Source organism: Salmo salar, unplaced genomic scaffold (assembly GCF_965601325.2).
Source record: "Salmo salar unplaced genomic scaffold, fSalSal1 ptg000691l, whole genome shotgun sequence".
NCBI lineage: Eukaryota > Metazoa > Chordata > Actinopteri > Salmoniformes > Salmonidae > Salmo > Salmo salar.
The window spans coordinates 1,759,549-1,777,986 of record NW_027675466.1 but is presented as its reverse complement, the minus strand read 5'-3'; the positions used below and the strand labels follow the sequence as shown (position 1 = coordinate 1,777,986).

Below are 18,438 nucleotides of genomic sequence, written 5' to 3'. Positions count from 1 at the left end.
TGTGTTGTGACATTGCGCTATTCTCATTTAGCAAAATGTCATTCAAAAGACGTTGAAAATAAGACTATATATATGTTCGCTTGTAGTTCAAAGTGAAAGTTGAAAAGATGTATTTTCGGGTCGTTCTTTCAATGACTTGAAAACAACTTAATTTCAAGGTACTTGCAGCCTATACATAAGGACGCAGTGTAATAAATTGGTCTATAATAAAAAAAAATGTAACAATCTTACATCACTCCAGTATTTATTTACAACATCCAAGTGTTATATGTCTTTATTCCACTTCTGAAGAAGCAGGTCTCAAATCACCTCATATTTCAAACATTCAGCCTGACAAAAGATACGTGTTTTATTATTCCATGCCTCACCCTTAAGTTAATTATTGCCAATACATATTAACAAAGGGGTGTACATTTGCTTTTCATATTTCATATTTACAATTCATGTAACATTTAGACATCATAATTATTGATACAACCATCATTATCCTGCTTTTAGAATATCAGGGTTCATTCTCAGATATGCCAACCCAAATGTACTGGAGCATGACATTGGGGACTGGGCCCCGATCCAACAACATGCCTATCGAGATATTGCAGGAGTTTGCTCTTGAAATCAGACATGACTAATACAATTTGATTTTTGTTTGGGCTTGTTCCAAGGGGACGAGAGTTCTAGAAGGTAGTGAGTTTTAGGAAGACGAGAGTTCTAGAAGCTAGTGAGTTTTAGGAAGACGAGAGTTCTAGAAGCTAGTGAGTTTTAGGAAGACGAGAGTTCTAGAAGCTAGTGAGTTTTAGGATTCTATAGAAAGAAAAAGGAGAAAAATTATATGATTGTATATTATTATTTAGAAATACGTTTTTTTTCTTGTTTTTAATTGTTGACAGCAAGTTGTTTTCTGTTGGTGGTGAGCAAACTTGTCCAACAAAAATATAGGATATATTTGTTGTCATAAGGGGGAAGGTGCTACAGGCTTTGGTTTTTCCATTTATGTTTTGTGGTTGGACTTTAGCTTGTTATCACGTCTAGCTCGTTAGCCCGTAGGACACACTGATTGGTGTCACCTCGTTAGTCAGTATGTGTTACACCTGTGCTGGCTTGTCCATCTCGTTAGTGGGAAGGTGTTTCACCTGAGCTGGTCCAGGTTCTATTTAAGAGTGTCTGGCCCAGTGCTCCAGTTGTCTTGATACATGTGGAGAGTCAACACCTTTAGTTGCTCCACCTTTTTGGTTTACTTCCTGTCTTTAAGTTTGGTGTGGGTTTTTCTTTTGTTTTCCTCTTCTTGGGCAGATTTAGTGGGTCTCATGGTGGGTGTCTTTTAGGTCCCAGTTGTTGTTACTAGTCAACTTTCAGTGGACACTGAGCGCAAAACACTGACAGGAGATTTACAATGTCTTTTGGGTGATAAAACCTAAAGAGACTGCATTCCAGAGCATAAGTTAATGTTTCTGTTCTATATGGTACCAGGGAGAGATGACCCCAGGGCCAGACCCTGGTCTCTACACAAAGAGTACTGTTTTTACAGCAGATACTGTCTGCTGAGAATTGTAAGTATTTTTCATACAAATCTTAACCTTGTGACCCGTTCTATACATCTGTTGTTTGTGTAGGTTGAAAGGGGTGTATCTTGGCTATAAAAGACCTTTGTACTTTCATCTGGGGGTGATTCGTCGACCAGCCATCATTATTGTAGAACACTCAATTGATTAACTTTATATGTGTAATGTTGTATTGACCTGCTCCCTAATTAATAAGTGAATAAAGATTTAGTTTTAGAATAACTCTGACTTGTGTGATAAGTTGGTCTCATTTGATTTTAAAGAAATTAACAACCACATTTGGCGATGGGGATGTGAATCTTGACTTGGTGACCGCTCCTGGTGACCTGGGTAAATGGTGCTCCAGGGATCCCTCTAACTTGGGATCTCAGGGAGACCACACTGCGGGAACAGAACAAATGGACCCACCTTTGATCTGAGAGGCAGCGAGCCGAGTATAGATGAGCATGAGATAGAAATGTGAAAATATTACTGCAGGTTAAAATATTGTTGAAAAACAACTCATTGATTAGGTTTGTTTGAGAATAGCATTGTATGACTGTGATATGAGAGTTGTGTGACTGAGTCTTAATCTGATGTTTGGATAGTAACAGAGATCTGTAGTTCCTCACAGAGATCTATAGTTCTTCATATAGAAATATGCTTAATCAGATGATTGACATTTTACATTTTAGTCATTTAGCAGATGTTCTTACCCAGAGCAACTTAGAGTAGTGAACGCATACATTTCATACATTTGTAATTTTTTTGTACTGGCCCCCCGTGGGAATCGAACACACAACCCTGGCGTTGCACACACCATGCTGGCGTTGCAAACACCATGCTCTACCAACTAACGTTATCTTGTGGTTCCGTTCCTTCACTGCCAACATAGAATATCACGGGGTGGTATTGAGAGGGGAATGATATTTTAGGAAGCAGCGGAAGGTCTATAGTTCCTGCGAGGCTTGATTTTGCCGTGGTCTCTGGGAGGTTAGAGAACAGTTGAGGATCCCATGGTCATTGTCTGGGAAACTAAAGTTTATTTTTGGTTCTGCTGGGAGGATGTTTGGAGAGATGCTTCGTAGCTATGGAGAGTCCCTGAAAAAGCAAATGGAATGGTTGTCGTGACTACCTGAGAATTTCTTACGTTTTATATGGATTCTGTGAATATATGAAAATATGATGAATTGTATGTGTGTATAATGATTAATAGAGATTTGATGAAGTAATACTGGGAATATAATTAGATACAATTTAAACAACCCATATGTAGACGAACGTAGGTTTTGAGTTGGAATCTTTAATGGATTATTTGATAAAGATGAGGTTTAAGCATTATTAAACTGTCTACAAAGTCTGGGCAGTTGTCTCAGAAACTGATGGGAGTGTGTCCACTTTAGGGTAAGTTGCCCTAAGGATGAAACTATAAAACGTCCGGGTACCTTAATTGAAATAAAACTGCCCTTAAGGCGTAGGGTTCTTCCCAGTATGAGAGGAGTTGCTAGATTTATTGAATAAACCTTTTTCCATAAAGTTAGAGTGAACCAAGGTGTCTGACTAGCTGTTGATGTTGAAGAAGTGTCCCGTAAAGGTTCCTGGAGTTTAGGGGTTCTTCAAATTGAACATTGAAACTGTGGGGGAACCCCTATAAGTTCCTCAAAGAACATTTTGGGGTTAATTATTTTAACTCTCGGTCCACCCTCCCTGCATTATAAAAAACATATTTTAATAACAACAATATTGACAATATTGATTTAAATAATTCATTGTTTATTTAGTGGCACCACAAATGTGAATTCATATTTACAAAACACATAAACAAATTGCAACATTTCTGCAGACATGTCAGACCCTAATAAATAATACATTTACTTTGTATAGTGCTTTTCATGACATTTAAAATATATAAATAATAATGATGTACAATAAAAATAACATTAAAAATGAATCATAGGTAAACTAACAATATTGTAGACTTGATGCTAAATACAGATTTTTCAGCTTTAGTGTGTATATCGTATCCACTTAGTTATGTCAGGAAGTTTTCCATCTTTATGACCGGCCCTGGTAACTTCACCCCAACTTCTCTGATCCCCAGAACACAGTAACTTAACAACATAAGTGTTCTTCTGACATTTTGGGGAAATGTAAGGGAAAATAAAAAATACAGTCGTAGCAGAGCCCCAAGTCCCATGGGGACGTCCTCTAGGGCCTGGATGTTCTCCCCATCAAAGGCCAGCGGGATTTCACTCTCATGGTGAAATGGATTTCCACCGATGTGCAGTAAAGGAGTGAAGAGCGGTGAAATCTGTGTCAACAAAAGTAAGAAATGATTAATACACAAACAATTAACAAAGAACAGAACAAATGTTCAGCTGTAGTTTTATATAAGCATGCACACCTATGTTTATGAAGAAACAGATGATTGGTGCAGAGGCATACCTTGTCACGGACATAAAGGCCACTCGGGTCCTCATTGAAGAGGTAGGGCAAGAGCAGAATCACTGCTGTGGTCTCCAGTCCTAATAAAGTAAAGCAATGATCTTACTACACTTGCTAATTTTATTACAAAATACATTAGAGAAAGGGAAGGAATAAGAGCAAATCCCTCTTCTGTATTGTCCTTCAGGGACTGTCAAAATAGCAGGATGATGTCCTCACCCCTGCCTCGCCTCTCTACCTCTGATAGTCCTTGAATTATATTTTTGTCTATATCCATTCCATGGACTTGATTCATTTCTGAGAAGATCTGAAAAGATAATTTGCACACATTTGTATGCTAATAGATGTCAGTTTGTATTGACTGCTATGTAGGTTAAATGTACACTTCAAATGCAGCTGTCCTACAACATATCTGTACCTTCTTCTTGATCCCAATTGCATTGTGTCCATGTTCTGTACCATCTAAGATATTAATTTCCCTCCACAAGGGGGCGGACATGTAACGTTTCCAAAATGGGATAGTATTGTCCATGTAACGTTTCCAAAATGGGATAGTATTGTACATGTAACTTTTCCAAAATGGGATAGTATTGTCCATGTAACGTTTCCAAAATGGGATAGTATTGTACATGTAACGTTTCCAAAATGGGATAGTATTGTACATGTAACGTTTCCAAAATGGGATAGTATTGTCCATGTAACGTTTCCAAAATGGGATAGTATTGTCCATGTAACGTTTCCAAAATGGGATAGTATTGTACATGTAACGTTTCCAAAATGGGATAGTATTGTACATGTAACGTTTCCAAAATGGGATAGTATTGTACATGTAACGTTATGCCCCCTTGTGAGTTAATAGTATTGCATGCTGTAGCAGGCTATATAAAGAGGAAGACCTCCATTGACGATTCAGTTCGTTGTAACATCTGGTCTGGACAGGTCACCGTCCTTAGTTAGTTAGTTAGTTAGTTAACGAAGCTAACGTTAGCTAGTTGTACATGTAGATTGGAAACTTAGGTTAATGAGTGTAAAGCCATGTTGGCTTTATGGAAACGATATACAATATATGGGAAAGAATATAGTTGAGGAAATAATCCAAACCTAGATGGTGAACTGATGTTGAACTGGGCAGTCAGCTGCTGCTGTTCCAATACAGTATGAGGTGAGAGGGTGAACTGATGTTGAACTGGGCAGTCAGCTGCTGCTGCTCCAATACAGTATGAGGTGAGACGGTGAACTGATGTTGAACTGGGCAGTCAGCTGCTGCTGCTCCAATACAGTATGAGGTGAGACGGTGAACTGATGTTGAACCGGGCAGTCAGCTGCTGCTGCTCCAATACAGTATGAGGTGAGACGGTGAACTGATGTTGAACTGGGCAGTCAGCTGCTGCTGCTCCAACACAGTATGAGGTGAGACGGTGAACTGGGCAGTCAGCTGCTGCTGCTCCAATACAGTATGAGGTGAGACGGTGAACTGATGTTGAATCATAATGATTAAGTTAATTAAAATGAATTTGTGAAACGGTTAAAAAATAGTATTTGTCATATTAAATATATTACTCTATTGTTATCAGATAGAAACATCATGGAATATTGTACATCATATTAAATATATTACTGTATTGTTATCATATAGAAACATCATGGAATATTGTACATCATATTAAATATATTACTCTATTGTTATCATATAGAAACATCATGGAATATTGTACATCATATTAAATATATTACTCTATTGTTATATAGAAACATCATGGAATATTGTACATCATATTAAATATATTACTCTATTGTTATCATATAGAAACATCATGGAATATTGTACATCATATTAGCATCAACATACATTATTGTTTCATTCAATTTCACATAATAAGGATATTTAATATTTTCAAGTTCAGAAGTCAGAACCCATCACCTGCTATGTAAAAGAGACAGAAGAATGCACAATGGTCAATGCTATCTGGGATCCTTGGGACATCCCTACCCTAAACCCTAACCTTAACCCCTACCTTAACCATTTTAAATGTCAACTTCAACGGGCTAGGGACGTCCCAAGGATGTATCTCTACCTGAAAATACATGATCTAAGTGATTGATAGTTGGTATTCAGCAGTCATAAAGCCTAATTTACTTTAATGAACTACTAAAATTGTGATTTTGTCAGACAGCATAGACAGCAGCTCTACACTTTATTGACTGACTGATCCATTCATCCTTCCATCCCTCCTCAGCCTTCCTCTCCTCTGAAGACCCAGTGAGGGTGGAGCTCAGTCAGAGAGCTGTTGAGGGACTGGTTAGGAAGAACACTTCTACAGCCAGAGAGGTGAGAGGTCACACATGGTTTAGATGGTAAATATTTATGTCCCCTTAGCGGTTCATCACGTCAGCAAAAGGGAATATGTTCCATCATCTATATTTATTTACATTAGTGCAAATTGTCCACTGATATCGGTGTAATTTCTCACCCCTTTAAGCTGTATGAAAGTGAATTTCCCCTTAGGCATACATACATGTTTTTTGTTATTACCCGAGCCACCTGAGCCACTGCCTGTTCACCCGCTATCATTCAGAAGGCGATATCAGTACAGATGCATCAAAGCTGGGACCGAAAGACTGAAAAACAGCTTCTATCTCAAGGCCATCAGACTGTTAAATAGCACAGAGAGGCTGCAGCCTACATATAGACTTGACATCATTGGCCACTTTAATAAATGGAACACTAGTCACTTTAATAATGTCCCTTTAATAATGTTTAAATATCTTCCATTTCTCATCTCTATGTATAAACTGTATCTCAGTCTATGCTGCTCTAGTAGTACTATACTAGTATAGTATGTTGTACCGAAGTTGACTTTAATAATGTTTACATATCATTTCTCATCTCATATGTATAAACTGTATCTCAGTCTATGCTGCTCTGACATTGTTTATCCATATATTTATATATTCCTAATTCCATTCCTTTACTTAGATTTGTGTGTATTAGGTATTTGTTGTGGACAAGCATTTCGCTACACCCGCAATAACATCTGCTGAACACCTGTATGTGACCAACAACATTTGATTTATGAAGGTCATTTGTGTAAAATGTACTTTTCCCAGCATATCTTTACATTGCTTATGCATATTCAATGGCCGGACTGCATCCAGACTATGTCAAAGGCCCATCCTGGTAGATCTGAACCTAATGCAGCTTGGAGTGATCAGAAGTCACATTTAGGTGCCAGGTGTAACTGAGGCCCTAGATGCTCCATATCCATTACTTTGAGTGTTTTATATAATATGACTAAATGTGTTTATTTCTGTGTTGCAGGTGCAGTCAAGAAATGGAACAGCAAGGCCACAGAACATGACATAATCAGAGCTGTGGGAGACCACCTCAAGCCCCTGGTAGAGCCGGGGGTGGTGTTTACCACTCCACCACGCCTTCAGCAGGCTGGAAAAGAGTGATTGATACGGTTTTTCATACTAAGGTGGACCAATAGTTTGTTGATTGGTCAGTCATTGGGTAAATTTGTTTTACAATGTGTTCAAATCAAATCAAGCTTTATTTATACAGCACATGTCAGACATGGATGCAACACAATGGCTTCACAGGAAAAAACTATGAAAATAAACATTTAGTACACAAATATGAGGATAAAAAACAGAAGACTAACAACTGAAAGACTAATGAGCATTGTAAGGAAATGCCATTGATTAAAATATCAACAATATGATGCAATATCCAACCCAAAATATAACTTGTTTTTTAGGAGGGGCTCTGAAAGACAGTATGGGGGTGTCCACTGGAAGTTGACTAGTAACAACAACTGGGACCTAAAAGACACCCACCATGAGACCCACTAAATCTGCCCAAGAAGAGGAAAACAAAAGAAAAACCCACACCAAACTTAAAGACAGGAAGTAAACCAAAAAGGTGGAGCAACTAAAGGTGTTGACTCTCCACATGTATCAAGACAACTGGAGCACTGGGCCAGACACTCTTAAATAGAACCTGGACCAGCTCAGGTGAAACACCTTCCCACTAACGAGATGGACAAGCCAGCACAGGTGTAACACATACTGACTAACGAGGTGACACCAATCAGTGCACCCAAGACACATTTCAGTTGAATGCATTCAGTTGTACAACTGACTTGGTATGCCCCTTTCCCACGTGCTAAAGTCCAACCTCAAAACATAAATGGAAAAACCAAAGCCAGTAACACCTTAAGACAACAAATATATCCTATATTTTTGTTGGACAAGTTTGCTCACCACCAACAGAAAACAACTTCCATTTCACATTATAATCAACTACAATGCTTCACCTTCACCAATATAAACATGGTGTCTACTGGATGTCAACAATTAAAAACAAGAAAAAACACGTATTTCTAAATAATAATATACAATCGTACTATTTTTTTCTCCTTTTTCTGTCTATAGAATCCTAAAAGTCACTAGCTTCTAGAACTCTCGTCTTCCTAATACTCACTAGCTTCTAGAACTCTCGTCTTCCTAAAACTCACTAGCTTCTAGAACTCTCGTCTTCCTAAAACTCACTAGCTTCTAGAACTCTCGTCTTCCTAAAACTCACTAGCTTCTAGAACTCTCGTCTTCCTAAAACTCACTAGCTTCTAGAACTCTCGTCTTCCTAAAACTCACTAGCTTCTAGAACACTCGTCTTCCTAAAACTCACTAGCTTCTAGAACACTCGTCTTCCTAAAACTCACTAGCTTCTAGAACACTCGTCTTCCTAAAACTCACTAGCTTCTAGAACACTCGTCTTCCTAAAACTCACTAGATTCTAGAACTCTCGTCCCCTTGGAACGAGCCCAAACAAAAATCATCTCAAATACGGAAAAACATGCCGTATAACAAAACTCAAATCAAATTGTACTGCGCCGAATACAACAGACCTAACAGTGAAATGCTGACTTACGAGCCCCTAACCAACAGTGCAGTTTCAAAAACATACAGAAAAGAATAAGAGATAAAACTCATCTCCAACACGGAAAAACGTGTCAAAATAAATTGCGATCCATGGTAACACACTGGTTTAACGCAAAACACAAATCTTTTTAACTGCCAACCCCAGAGACAATCAGAAACCAAGTTGTCCTCACCACGGACATGTCTGATTTCAAGAGGAAACTCCTGCAATATCCATAGTAACTTTCCACACCTCACTGCGGAGCTTCTCTCTCTTTTCAGGGTTCACTAGATAGGCATGTTGTTGGAACGGGGCCCAGTCCCCAATGTCATGCTCTAGTACATTTGGGTTGGCACATCTGAGAATGATCCCTGATATTATAAAATTACATTATAAAATTATCCCTGATATTACGTCAATATAATTGTACCCAAAAATTGTCAGTTGGTTGCATAAATCATTGATTACTAAATGTTACATTAATTGTAAATATGAAATATCAAACCAAATGTACACCCCTTTGTTAATATGTATTGGCAATAATTAACTTAATGGTGAGGCATGGAATAATAAAACACGTATCTTTTGTCAGGCTGAATGTTTGAAATATGAGGTGATTTGAGTCATGCTTCTTCAGTAGTGGAATAAAGACAATTAGAATTTGAATGTTGTCAATAAATGCTGGAGTGATGTAGGATTGTTAATACAATTGATTATAGACCAATTTATTATACTGAGTCAATGTGTATAGGCTGCAAGGACGTTGAATTTAAGTTGTTTTCAAGTCAATGAAAAAAACTACATCTTCTCAACTTTCACTTTCAACTAAAACTGAATGTGTATTGGATGTTGGGCATAGTCTTATTTTCAACATCTTTTCAATTACATTTTGCTGGGTGGGATATTTTCCATGCATTTCATCATTAAGTCCTTTAGGAAATAATGTCTGGTGGGCGTGTCCAAATCAAAAACCAATAAGCAGAAACAGTTTGGGATGAATTGAAAATCTAAACATAAAATGTGCTATATACACAAACATCTGCCACAATAATCATATTACTTGTATTTTTATTAAACAAGCTTCTTATAAACTGCACAAGCACCAGAAACACTGTTGTTATGACAAGTAGCAATAAATCACTGATAGCGATTAGGTGGGAAATCAGGTTGTACGTGCTGTTAAAACTAACACAACTAAAAAAACACATGGAAATGGGAGATATATTTTACCTCACTGGTTAGAGGACAACCTGCAGAAGACAGTCAGCTACATTTTGGAGTGATGCATTTAAATTTAGGGGTCGCTAAACAAAGGAACACAACACTTATTTGTCATAACTCATCGATATCATGCTAAAATCATTTGTGTGACAGGAGGGAGATGAAGTTGCACGTCCTGTTAAAACTAACAGCTCAAAAACCACACGGAATCTGGGAATAATGTGTACATCCCTGGTTAGAGGACAATTTGTAGAAAACAGCTCGCTACATTTTGAAGTGTTGCATTGTGATTCAAGTGGGTCACCAACATGGTAAGTGTAACACAACTCTTTTTTTGTTAGTCACTTTTTGTTATATCACATAAATAGTAACTCTTCCATTTCAGAGCCTGGATTTTCCCTCTGAGGCTAATATCCATATCATGTTGAAATCAATAGAACAGGGGACAAACGTTTAGGGTTCTACATTGTGACATTATTAAAATACTCCTTCTACAATGTTAAAACATTCTACATTGTGACATTAATTCATTGATATCATGAAACAACTCCTTCATGTATGTATTTTCTGATATTTGATCAGAGATCTTTTATCAGATTATCTCTGGTCACAGCTATGAGGTTTCTCTCCTGTGTGTGTTCTCTGGTGTTGAGTCAGAGAGCCAGAATCAGCAAAACTCTTCCCACATTGATCACAGCTATAAGATTTCTCTCCTGTGTGTGTTCTCTTGTGTGATGTCAGATGGCCAGATTGACCAAATCTCTTCCCACATTGATCACAGCTATAAGGTTTCTCTCCTGTGTGTATTCTCTGGTGCACTGTAAGCTGGCCAGATCTACCAAAACTCTTCCCACATTGATCACAGCTATAGGATTTCTCTCCTGTGTGTATTCTCTGGTGCACTGTCAGATTGCTAGATTGACCAAAACTCTTCCCACATTGATCACAGCTATAAGGTTTCTCTCCTGTGTGTCTTCTCTGGTGTAATATCAGACCCCCAGACTCAGTAAAACTCTTCCCACACTGATCACAGCTATATGGTTTCTCTCCTGTGTGTGTTCTCTGGTGTGATGTCAGATTGCTAGATTTACCAAAACTCTTCCCACATTGATCACAGCTATATGGTTTCTCTCCTGTGTGTGTTCTCTGGTGCACTGTCAGATTGCTAGATTGACCAAAACTCTTCCCACATTGATCACAGCTATAAGGTTTCTCTCCTGTGTGTCTTCTCTGGTGTAATATCAGACCCCCAGACTCAGTAAAACTCTTCCCACATTGATCACAGCTATATGGTTTCTCTCCTGTGTGTGTTCTCTGGTGCACTGTCAGATTGCTAGATTGACCAAAACTCTTCCCACATTGATCACAGCTATAAGGTTTCTCTCCTGTGTGTCTTCTCTGGTGTAATATCAGACCCCCAGACTCAGTAAAACTCTTCCCACATTGATCACAGCTACATGGTTTCTCTCCTGTGTGTGTTCTCTGGTGCACTGTCAGATTGCTAGATTGACCAAAACTCTTCCCACATTGATCACAGCTATAGAGTTTCTCTCCTGTGTGTGTTCTCTGATGAATTTTAATGCCTGTTGATGAGGTGAATCTCTTCCCACAGTCAGAGCAGCAGTGAGTTCTCTTCCCTGTGGATCTCTGCGGGTGTTTCTTGAGGTGTTCTGATCTGGAGAGACTCTTCTCTGCCTTGTCAGCATCATGATGTTGTTGAGGCTCCTCAGAGGACCCACGATAGTCACGTCTCTCTCCTGTGTGAACAACAAAGTCAGACAGATGATTAAAGGCCCACAACAGCAGAAATCCACTGTAAAAGGTGATGCCAACAGCGTAGCCATGATGTTATACAACAATTGACGTCTGTAATGAATGTTAAAATGATTTAACAATTGTCTTAAAATGAGCAAGAATAGTCATATTTTGTCTTGTTTTCACATTAGTAGTAACATCGATGATTGTAGGCTAGAAATAAGTTATTCATGTTGTTGAAACTCTAAGCAGCGTGCCGGACGACTTTTGGTCTCCAATATTGGCCCCTTTCTGTGTTTGGACTATAAGGGCGACACAATTTGGTTGCAGAAACTCCTCCCTGCTAATGAGGAAACCGCTAGTTATGGATGTAGTATATCTGGTAATGAGGAAACCACTAGTTATGGATGTAGTATATCTGGTAATGAGGAAACCACTAGTTATGGATGTAGTATATCTGGTAATGAGGAAACCACTAGTTATGGATGTAGTATATCTGGTAATGAGGAAACCACTAGTTATGGATGTAGTATATCTGGTAATGAGGAAACCACTAGTTATGGATGTAGTATATCTGGTAATGAGGAAACCACTAGTTATGGATGTAGTATATCTGGTAATGAGGAACCCACTAGTTATGGATGTAGTATATCTGGTAATGAGGAAACCACTAGTTATGGATGTAGTATATCTGGTAATGAGGAAACCACTAGTTATGGATGTAGTATATCTGGTAATGAGGAAACCACTAGTTATGGATGTAGTATATCTGCTAATGAGGAAACCACTAGTTATGGATGTAGTATATCTGCTAATGAGGAAACCACTAGTTATGGATGTAGTATATCTGGTAATGAGGAAACCACTAGTTATGGATGTAGTATATCTGGTAATGAGGAAACCACTAGTTATGGATGTAGTATATCTGGTAATGAGGAAACCACTAGTTATGGATGTAGTATATCTGGTAATGAGGAAACCACTAGTTATGGATGTAGTATATCTGGTAATGAAGAAACCACTAGTTATGGATGTAGTATATCTGGTCATGAGGAAACCACTAGTTATGGATGTAGTATATCTGGTCATGAGGAACCCACTAGTTATGGATGTAGTATATCTGGTAATGAGGAACCCACTAGTTATGGATGTAGTATATCTGGTAATGAGGAAACCACTAGTTATGGATGTAGTATATCTGGTAATGAGGAAACCACTAGTTATGGATGTAGTATATCTGGTAATGAGGAAACCACTAGTTATGGATGTAGTATATCTGGTAATGAGGAAACAACTAGTTATGGATGTAGTATATCTGGTAATGAGGAAACCACTAGTTATGGATGTAGTATATCTGGTAATGAGGAAACCACTAGTTATGGATGTAGTATATCTGGTAATGAGGAAACCACTAGTTATAGATGTAGTATATCTGGTAATGAGGAAACCACTAGTTATGGATGTAGTATATCTGGTAATGAGGAAACCACTAGTTATGGATGTAGTATATCTGGTAATGAAGAAACCACTAGTTATGGATGTAGTATATCTGGTCATGAGGAAACCACTAGTTATGGATGTAGTATATCTGGTAATGAGGAAACCACTAGTTATGGATGTAGTATATCTGGTAATGAGGAAACCACTAGTTATGGATGTAGTATATCTGGTAATGAGGAAACCACTAGTTATGGATGTAGTTGTCACGTCCTGACCCTTGTAAGATGTCATTTTCTATAGTAGTGTGGGCAGAGCGTGACAGGGGGTGTTTTTGGGTGGTTTTCTATGTCTATGTTTAAGTTCTAGTTTTTCTATTTCTATGTTGTTGTTTTTGGGGTTGATCTCCAATTGGAGGCAGCTGGTCCTCGTCCTTGTATTCTGAATATTACAGCACACTATCAGGACAAGATCAGGAGTGCTACTCAAGGAAACTCACATTAAGCTCTGTGTCTATTCACTAATTCACCACCGTGGGGGAAAACACAGGGGAGTTCTCATAGGTTGACAGCAAAAATAGCCTCCATTTACAGGTTGCTTATGAGTGCATTTCACATTACTTTTGGATTATAATTGTAAAGCTCGCTTGAATCTCCTGCTTAATATGTTTGTGTTATTGTCGCAAATCAACTGCTTTATACTTAAAAAACACTTCAACCAGTAAAATGCTCTTTGGCTAGCTTTTCCATCAGCCTGACAATGAGGGTTTGTACACCAAGTGTTTAACAAATTGGCTCATAACTTCACCTAACAATAACATAGACCTACTGTAGGACCCATAACTTCACCTAACAACATAGACCTACTGTAGGACCCATAACTTCACCTAACAATAACATAGACCTACTGTAGGACCCATAACTTCACCTAACAACAACACAGACCTACTGTAGGACCCATAACTTCACCTAACAATAACATAGACCTACTGTAGGACCCATAACTTAACCTAACAATAACATAGACCTACTGTAGGACCCATAGCTTCCCCTAACAACAACACAGACCTACTGTAGAACCCATAACTTCACCTAACAACAACACAGACCTACTGTAGGACCCATAACTTCACCTAACAATAACATAGACCTACTGTAGGACCCATAGCTTCCCCTAACAACAACATAGACCTACTGTAGGACCCATAACTTCACCTAACAACAACATAGACCTACTGTAGGACCCATAACTTCACCTAACAATAACATAGACCTACTGTAGGACCCATAACTTCACCTAACAACAACACAGACCTACTGTAGGACCCATAACTTCACCTAACAATAACATAGACCTACTGTAGGACCCATAACTTAACCTAACAATAACATAGACCTACTGTAGGACCCATAGCTTCCCCTAACAACAACACAGACCTACTGTAGAACCCATAACTTCACCTAACAACAACACAGACCTACTGTAGGACCCATAACTTCACCTAACAATAACATAGACCTACTGTAGGACCCATAGCTTCCCCTAACAACAACATAGACCTACTGTAGGACCCATAACTTCACCTAACAACAACATAGACCTACTGTAGGACCCATAACTTCACCTAACAATAACATAGACCAACTGTAGGACCCATAACTTCACCTAACAATAACATAGACCTACTGTAGGACCCATAACTTCACCTAACAATAACATAGACCTACTGTAGGACCCATAGCTTCCCCTAACAACAACATAGACCTACTGTAGGACCCATAACTTCACCTAACAACAACATAGACCTACTGTAGGACCCATAACTTCACCTAACAATAACATAGACCTACTTTAGGACCCATAACTTCACCTAACAATAACATAGACCTACTGTAGGACCCATAACTTCACCTCACAATAACATAGACCTACTGTAGGAACCATAACTTCACCTAACAATAACGTAGACCTACTGTAGGACCCATAACTTCACCTAACAATAACATAGACCTAGGACTATAAATCATTTAATATTTCAGGTGAAACATGGAAACTAAAATGTTTGTCATGACATTTCATAACCTGATCACCAGATAATTTTGTGAATAATCCCACTAGGCTACTCTGTAATGTGTTGTCATTCTAAATGTCCTGAATATAGGAAAATAGCTCTGTGTGTTGTACAATAGCCTATCCATCAAGGAACAGTTCTCTACACATTATGAGCGAAGTATCTCTGTGTCCAGACAGACTAACGAGACCCTACAGTACATCAACCAGACAATAGCACATTATAAACATGAATTTGTTAGGGATGTTGGATCCAATGTGCAGCACAGCATAACTGTCTTTACCAGAGTAATGAATGAAGAAGCACTTTGGTTGTTGTTGCATGTCGTGATGTTTGTCATGTGACTGTCATTCAGAAAATGATTTCCTGGATCAGCTGATGATAGTTGAACATGTGACTGTAACTAAACAGCTACAGTATTAAGAATGATGTGTAATTATTGAAGAAGGACGTTAATGACAGTATCTATTTGGGTGTTGTCAATAAAGTTAAGGTGACTCTCGGTTAGAATCATTGGATTTAGCAAACTCTGAAATTATTTAGGATTTCTGTGCCCATAAAAACTGTTTCCCCAGCGTAACACAAGGAGACACTAAATGTTACGTAGGTAGAGAGCATTTCAGAGATCTGAATACAAAAAAACGTCCTAACAGGACAATAACCTAAACCACAAGGCCAAATCTACACTGGAGGAGCTTACCAAGATGACATTGAATGTTCCTGAGTGGCCTAGTTACAGTTTGGACTTAAATCATCTTGAAAGTCAATGCAAGACTTGAAAACGGCTTTCTAGCAATGATCAACAACATACTTGACAGAACAGGAAGGATTTTAAAAAGAATAATGAATATTCACATGAAGATCAGCCTCCTATTGGATGACATCACGACTTCCCATCAAGCCAACTCCTTGAAGGCCTTACTATGACATCACTCACTCCTTCTAGTTTGCAGTTGTTAAAAAAAGACTATTTTGCTCAAAACATTTATTTGTTTCCCTTTAGTGTGTTTATAATTTACTGTATTTATATATCACTTTTCAACAGGAAAAGTTTAAAAATCCCTGGAGGACGTCATGAACAATTCATACAGTACAAAAACATATTTGAGTGTAGAATGCCCTTTTAAAAATCACACATTAGTTCAACAACTGCAGAGTTTGTGTCCCTGTTTTATTAGATAGTACTCACTGTATTTACTGGTGTTAATCAGATCAATGTCCCTGTTTTATAAGATAGTACTCAATGTATTTACTGGTGTTAATCAGATCAATGTCCCTGTTTTATTAGATAGTACTCACTGTATTTACTGGTGTTAATCAGATCAATGTCCCTGTTTTATTAGATAGTACTCACTGTATTTACTGGTGTTAATCAGTTCTCCAGTCTTCTCTTCATCATTGACAGTAATTGACCCCTCTTCATCCTCCACTCCAAAAACTGCATCTTCCTCCTCTTCTTTTACTGTAACATCCTCCTCCTCTTTCACTCTGAAGGCGTCTTCCTCTTCTTTCTCTGTAACGTCTTTCTCTTCTTCTTTCACTGTAACAGCCTCACCCTCTACTTGTTGTTGTATTGTAACAGCCTCCTCTTCCTCCTCTTTCACCAGAGCTTCTTTCTCCGTCCAGCAGACCTCTTCTTTAACAGGAGGAGAGTAGCTTAGTGAACTCATGGTCGGAGATAATAGCTAGTTAGCATTAGCATAGTGCTAATTTAACCAGCCAGCTAGTTGACTTACAACGTAAATATTACATTTAATGGGGTAGCTAGTTGTTTCCACATAAGCATGTTTAAATCACAGTGGCAATTAAACCACGAAATTGTCTAAAGAACTTGAATGTTCCGACTTTGTCGGCTAGCGAGCTACCGAGGTGGCTGCAGTTGTTGAAGAAGCGTTCCGTCCACTAGATTATACGTCACACTAGAAACATCGCCTGAAAGACACATATCGCCATCTGCTGTCTGGAGGGAGGAAACGCAGTTGAGGAGGGAAAACTATTTTTATTCTTCATTGAATTATAATATTATAAAGCAGTTTAGGGAAACGTTTTGTTCTCTCCATTAAATATGAATATTATATCAACACGTACAAAGAGCAACAAGTGTTGTTTGATTAGTTCAGATTTTTTTATGAGAATTTAAAACAAACTCTACATCTACTCCACATCTGTATTTCTGATTCAGTCAAATAACTAGATATCAAAATAAGCACCTAGTTATTGATACCATTGATAATGATGAGCAAAAATTACTGTATAAAATAAATAAATAAACTTTACTTTACTTTACTTTAATTGAGCACAAAAATCAACATTTTCAATGGCCATCTCAGTCTTCAGACTTGAACTCCATTGAAAACCTGTGGTTTGAATTGAACAGGGCAGTCCATAAGCGCAGACTAAATAAATCAAGGACCTGGAGAGATTCTGTATGGAGGAAGGGTCTAAGATACCACCCAATGTGTTCTCTAATCTCATTAAACATTTCAGTGTCGTTATCCTCCCAAGGGGAGGGTGCTGGAGTATTGAAAACATGGGTGGCAGTAATTCAGACCCTTACCTTTTGAGAATTGCATGTTACACTAAATCTCTTTCTCTGAGCAATTGTATTAGTATAAAATAATATAATCTCCCTTTTTTTGTTGGTGTACATGGTGTAACAATACATCATGTAGATGTATATAATGAACAGACTAGGTCTATACTGCTCCTACATGGTGTAACAATACATCATGTAGATGTATATAATGAACAGACTAGGTCTATACTGCTCCTACATGGTGTAACAATACATCATGTAGATGTATATAATGAACAGACTAGGTCTATACTGCTCCTACATGGTGTAACAATACATCATGTAGATGTATATAATGAACAGACTAGGTCTATACTGCTCCTACATGGTGTAACAATACATCATGTAGATGTATATAATGAACAGACTAGGTCTATACTGCTCCTACATGGTGTAACAATACATCATGTAGATGTATATAATGAACAGACTAGGTCTATACTGCTCCTACATGGTGTAACAATACATCATG

At 38.1% G+C, this 18,438-nt stretch overlaps 1 protein-coding gene across 1 annotated transcript; it reads right to left on the bottom strand.

The window, feature by feature from the left end:
• Window positions 1–8,763: 8,763 nt before the first annotated feature.
• Window positions 8,764–17,280, bottom strand: LOC145877182 (uncharacterized). Its single transcript, XM_082972473.1, has 2 exons — window positions 16,746–17,280; window positions 8,764–11,885 (listed from the first exon to the last, which is right to left on the bottom strand). Exons 1-2 carry the CDS (start codon window positions 17,059–17,061, stop codon window positions 10,726–10,728), a joined length of 1,476 nt encoding a protein of 491 aa, XP_082828599.1. The 5' UTR covers window positions 17,062–17,280; the 3' UTR covers window positions 8,764–10,725.
• Window positions 17,281–18,438: the final 1,158 nt, after the last annotated feature.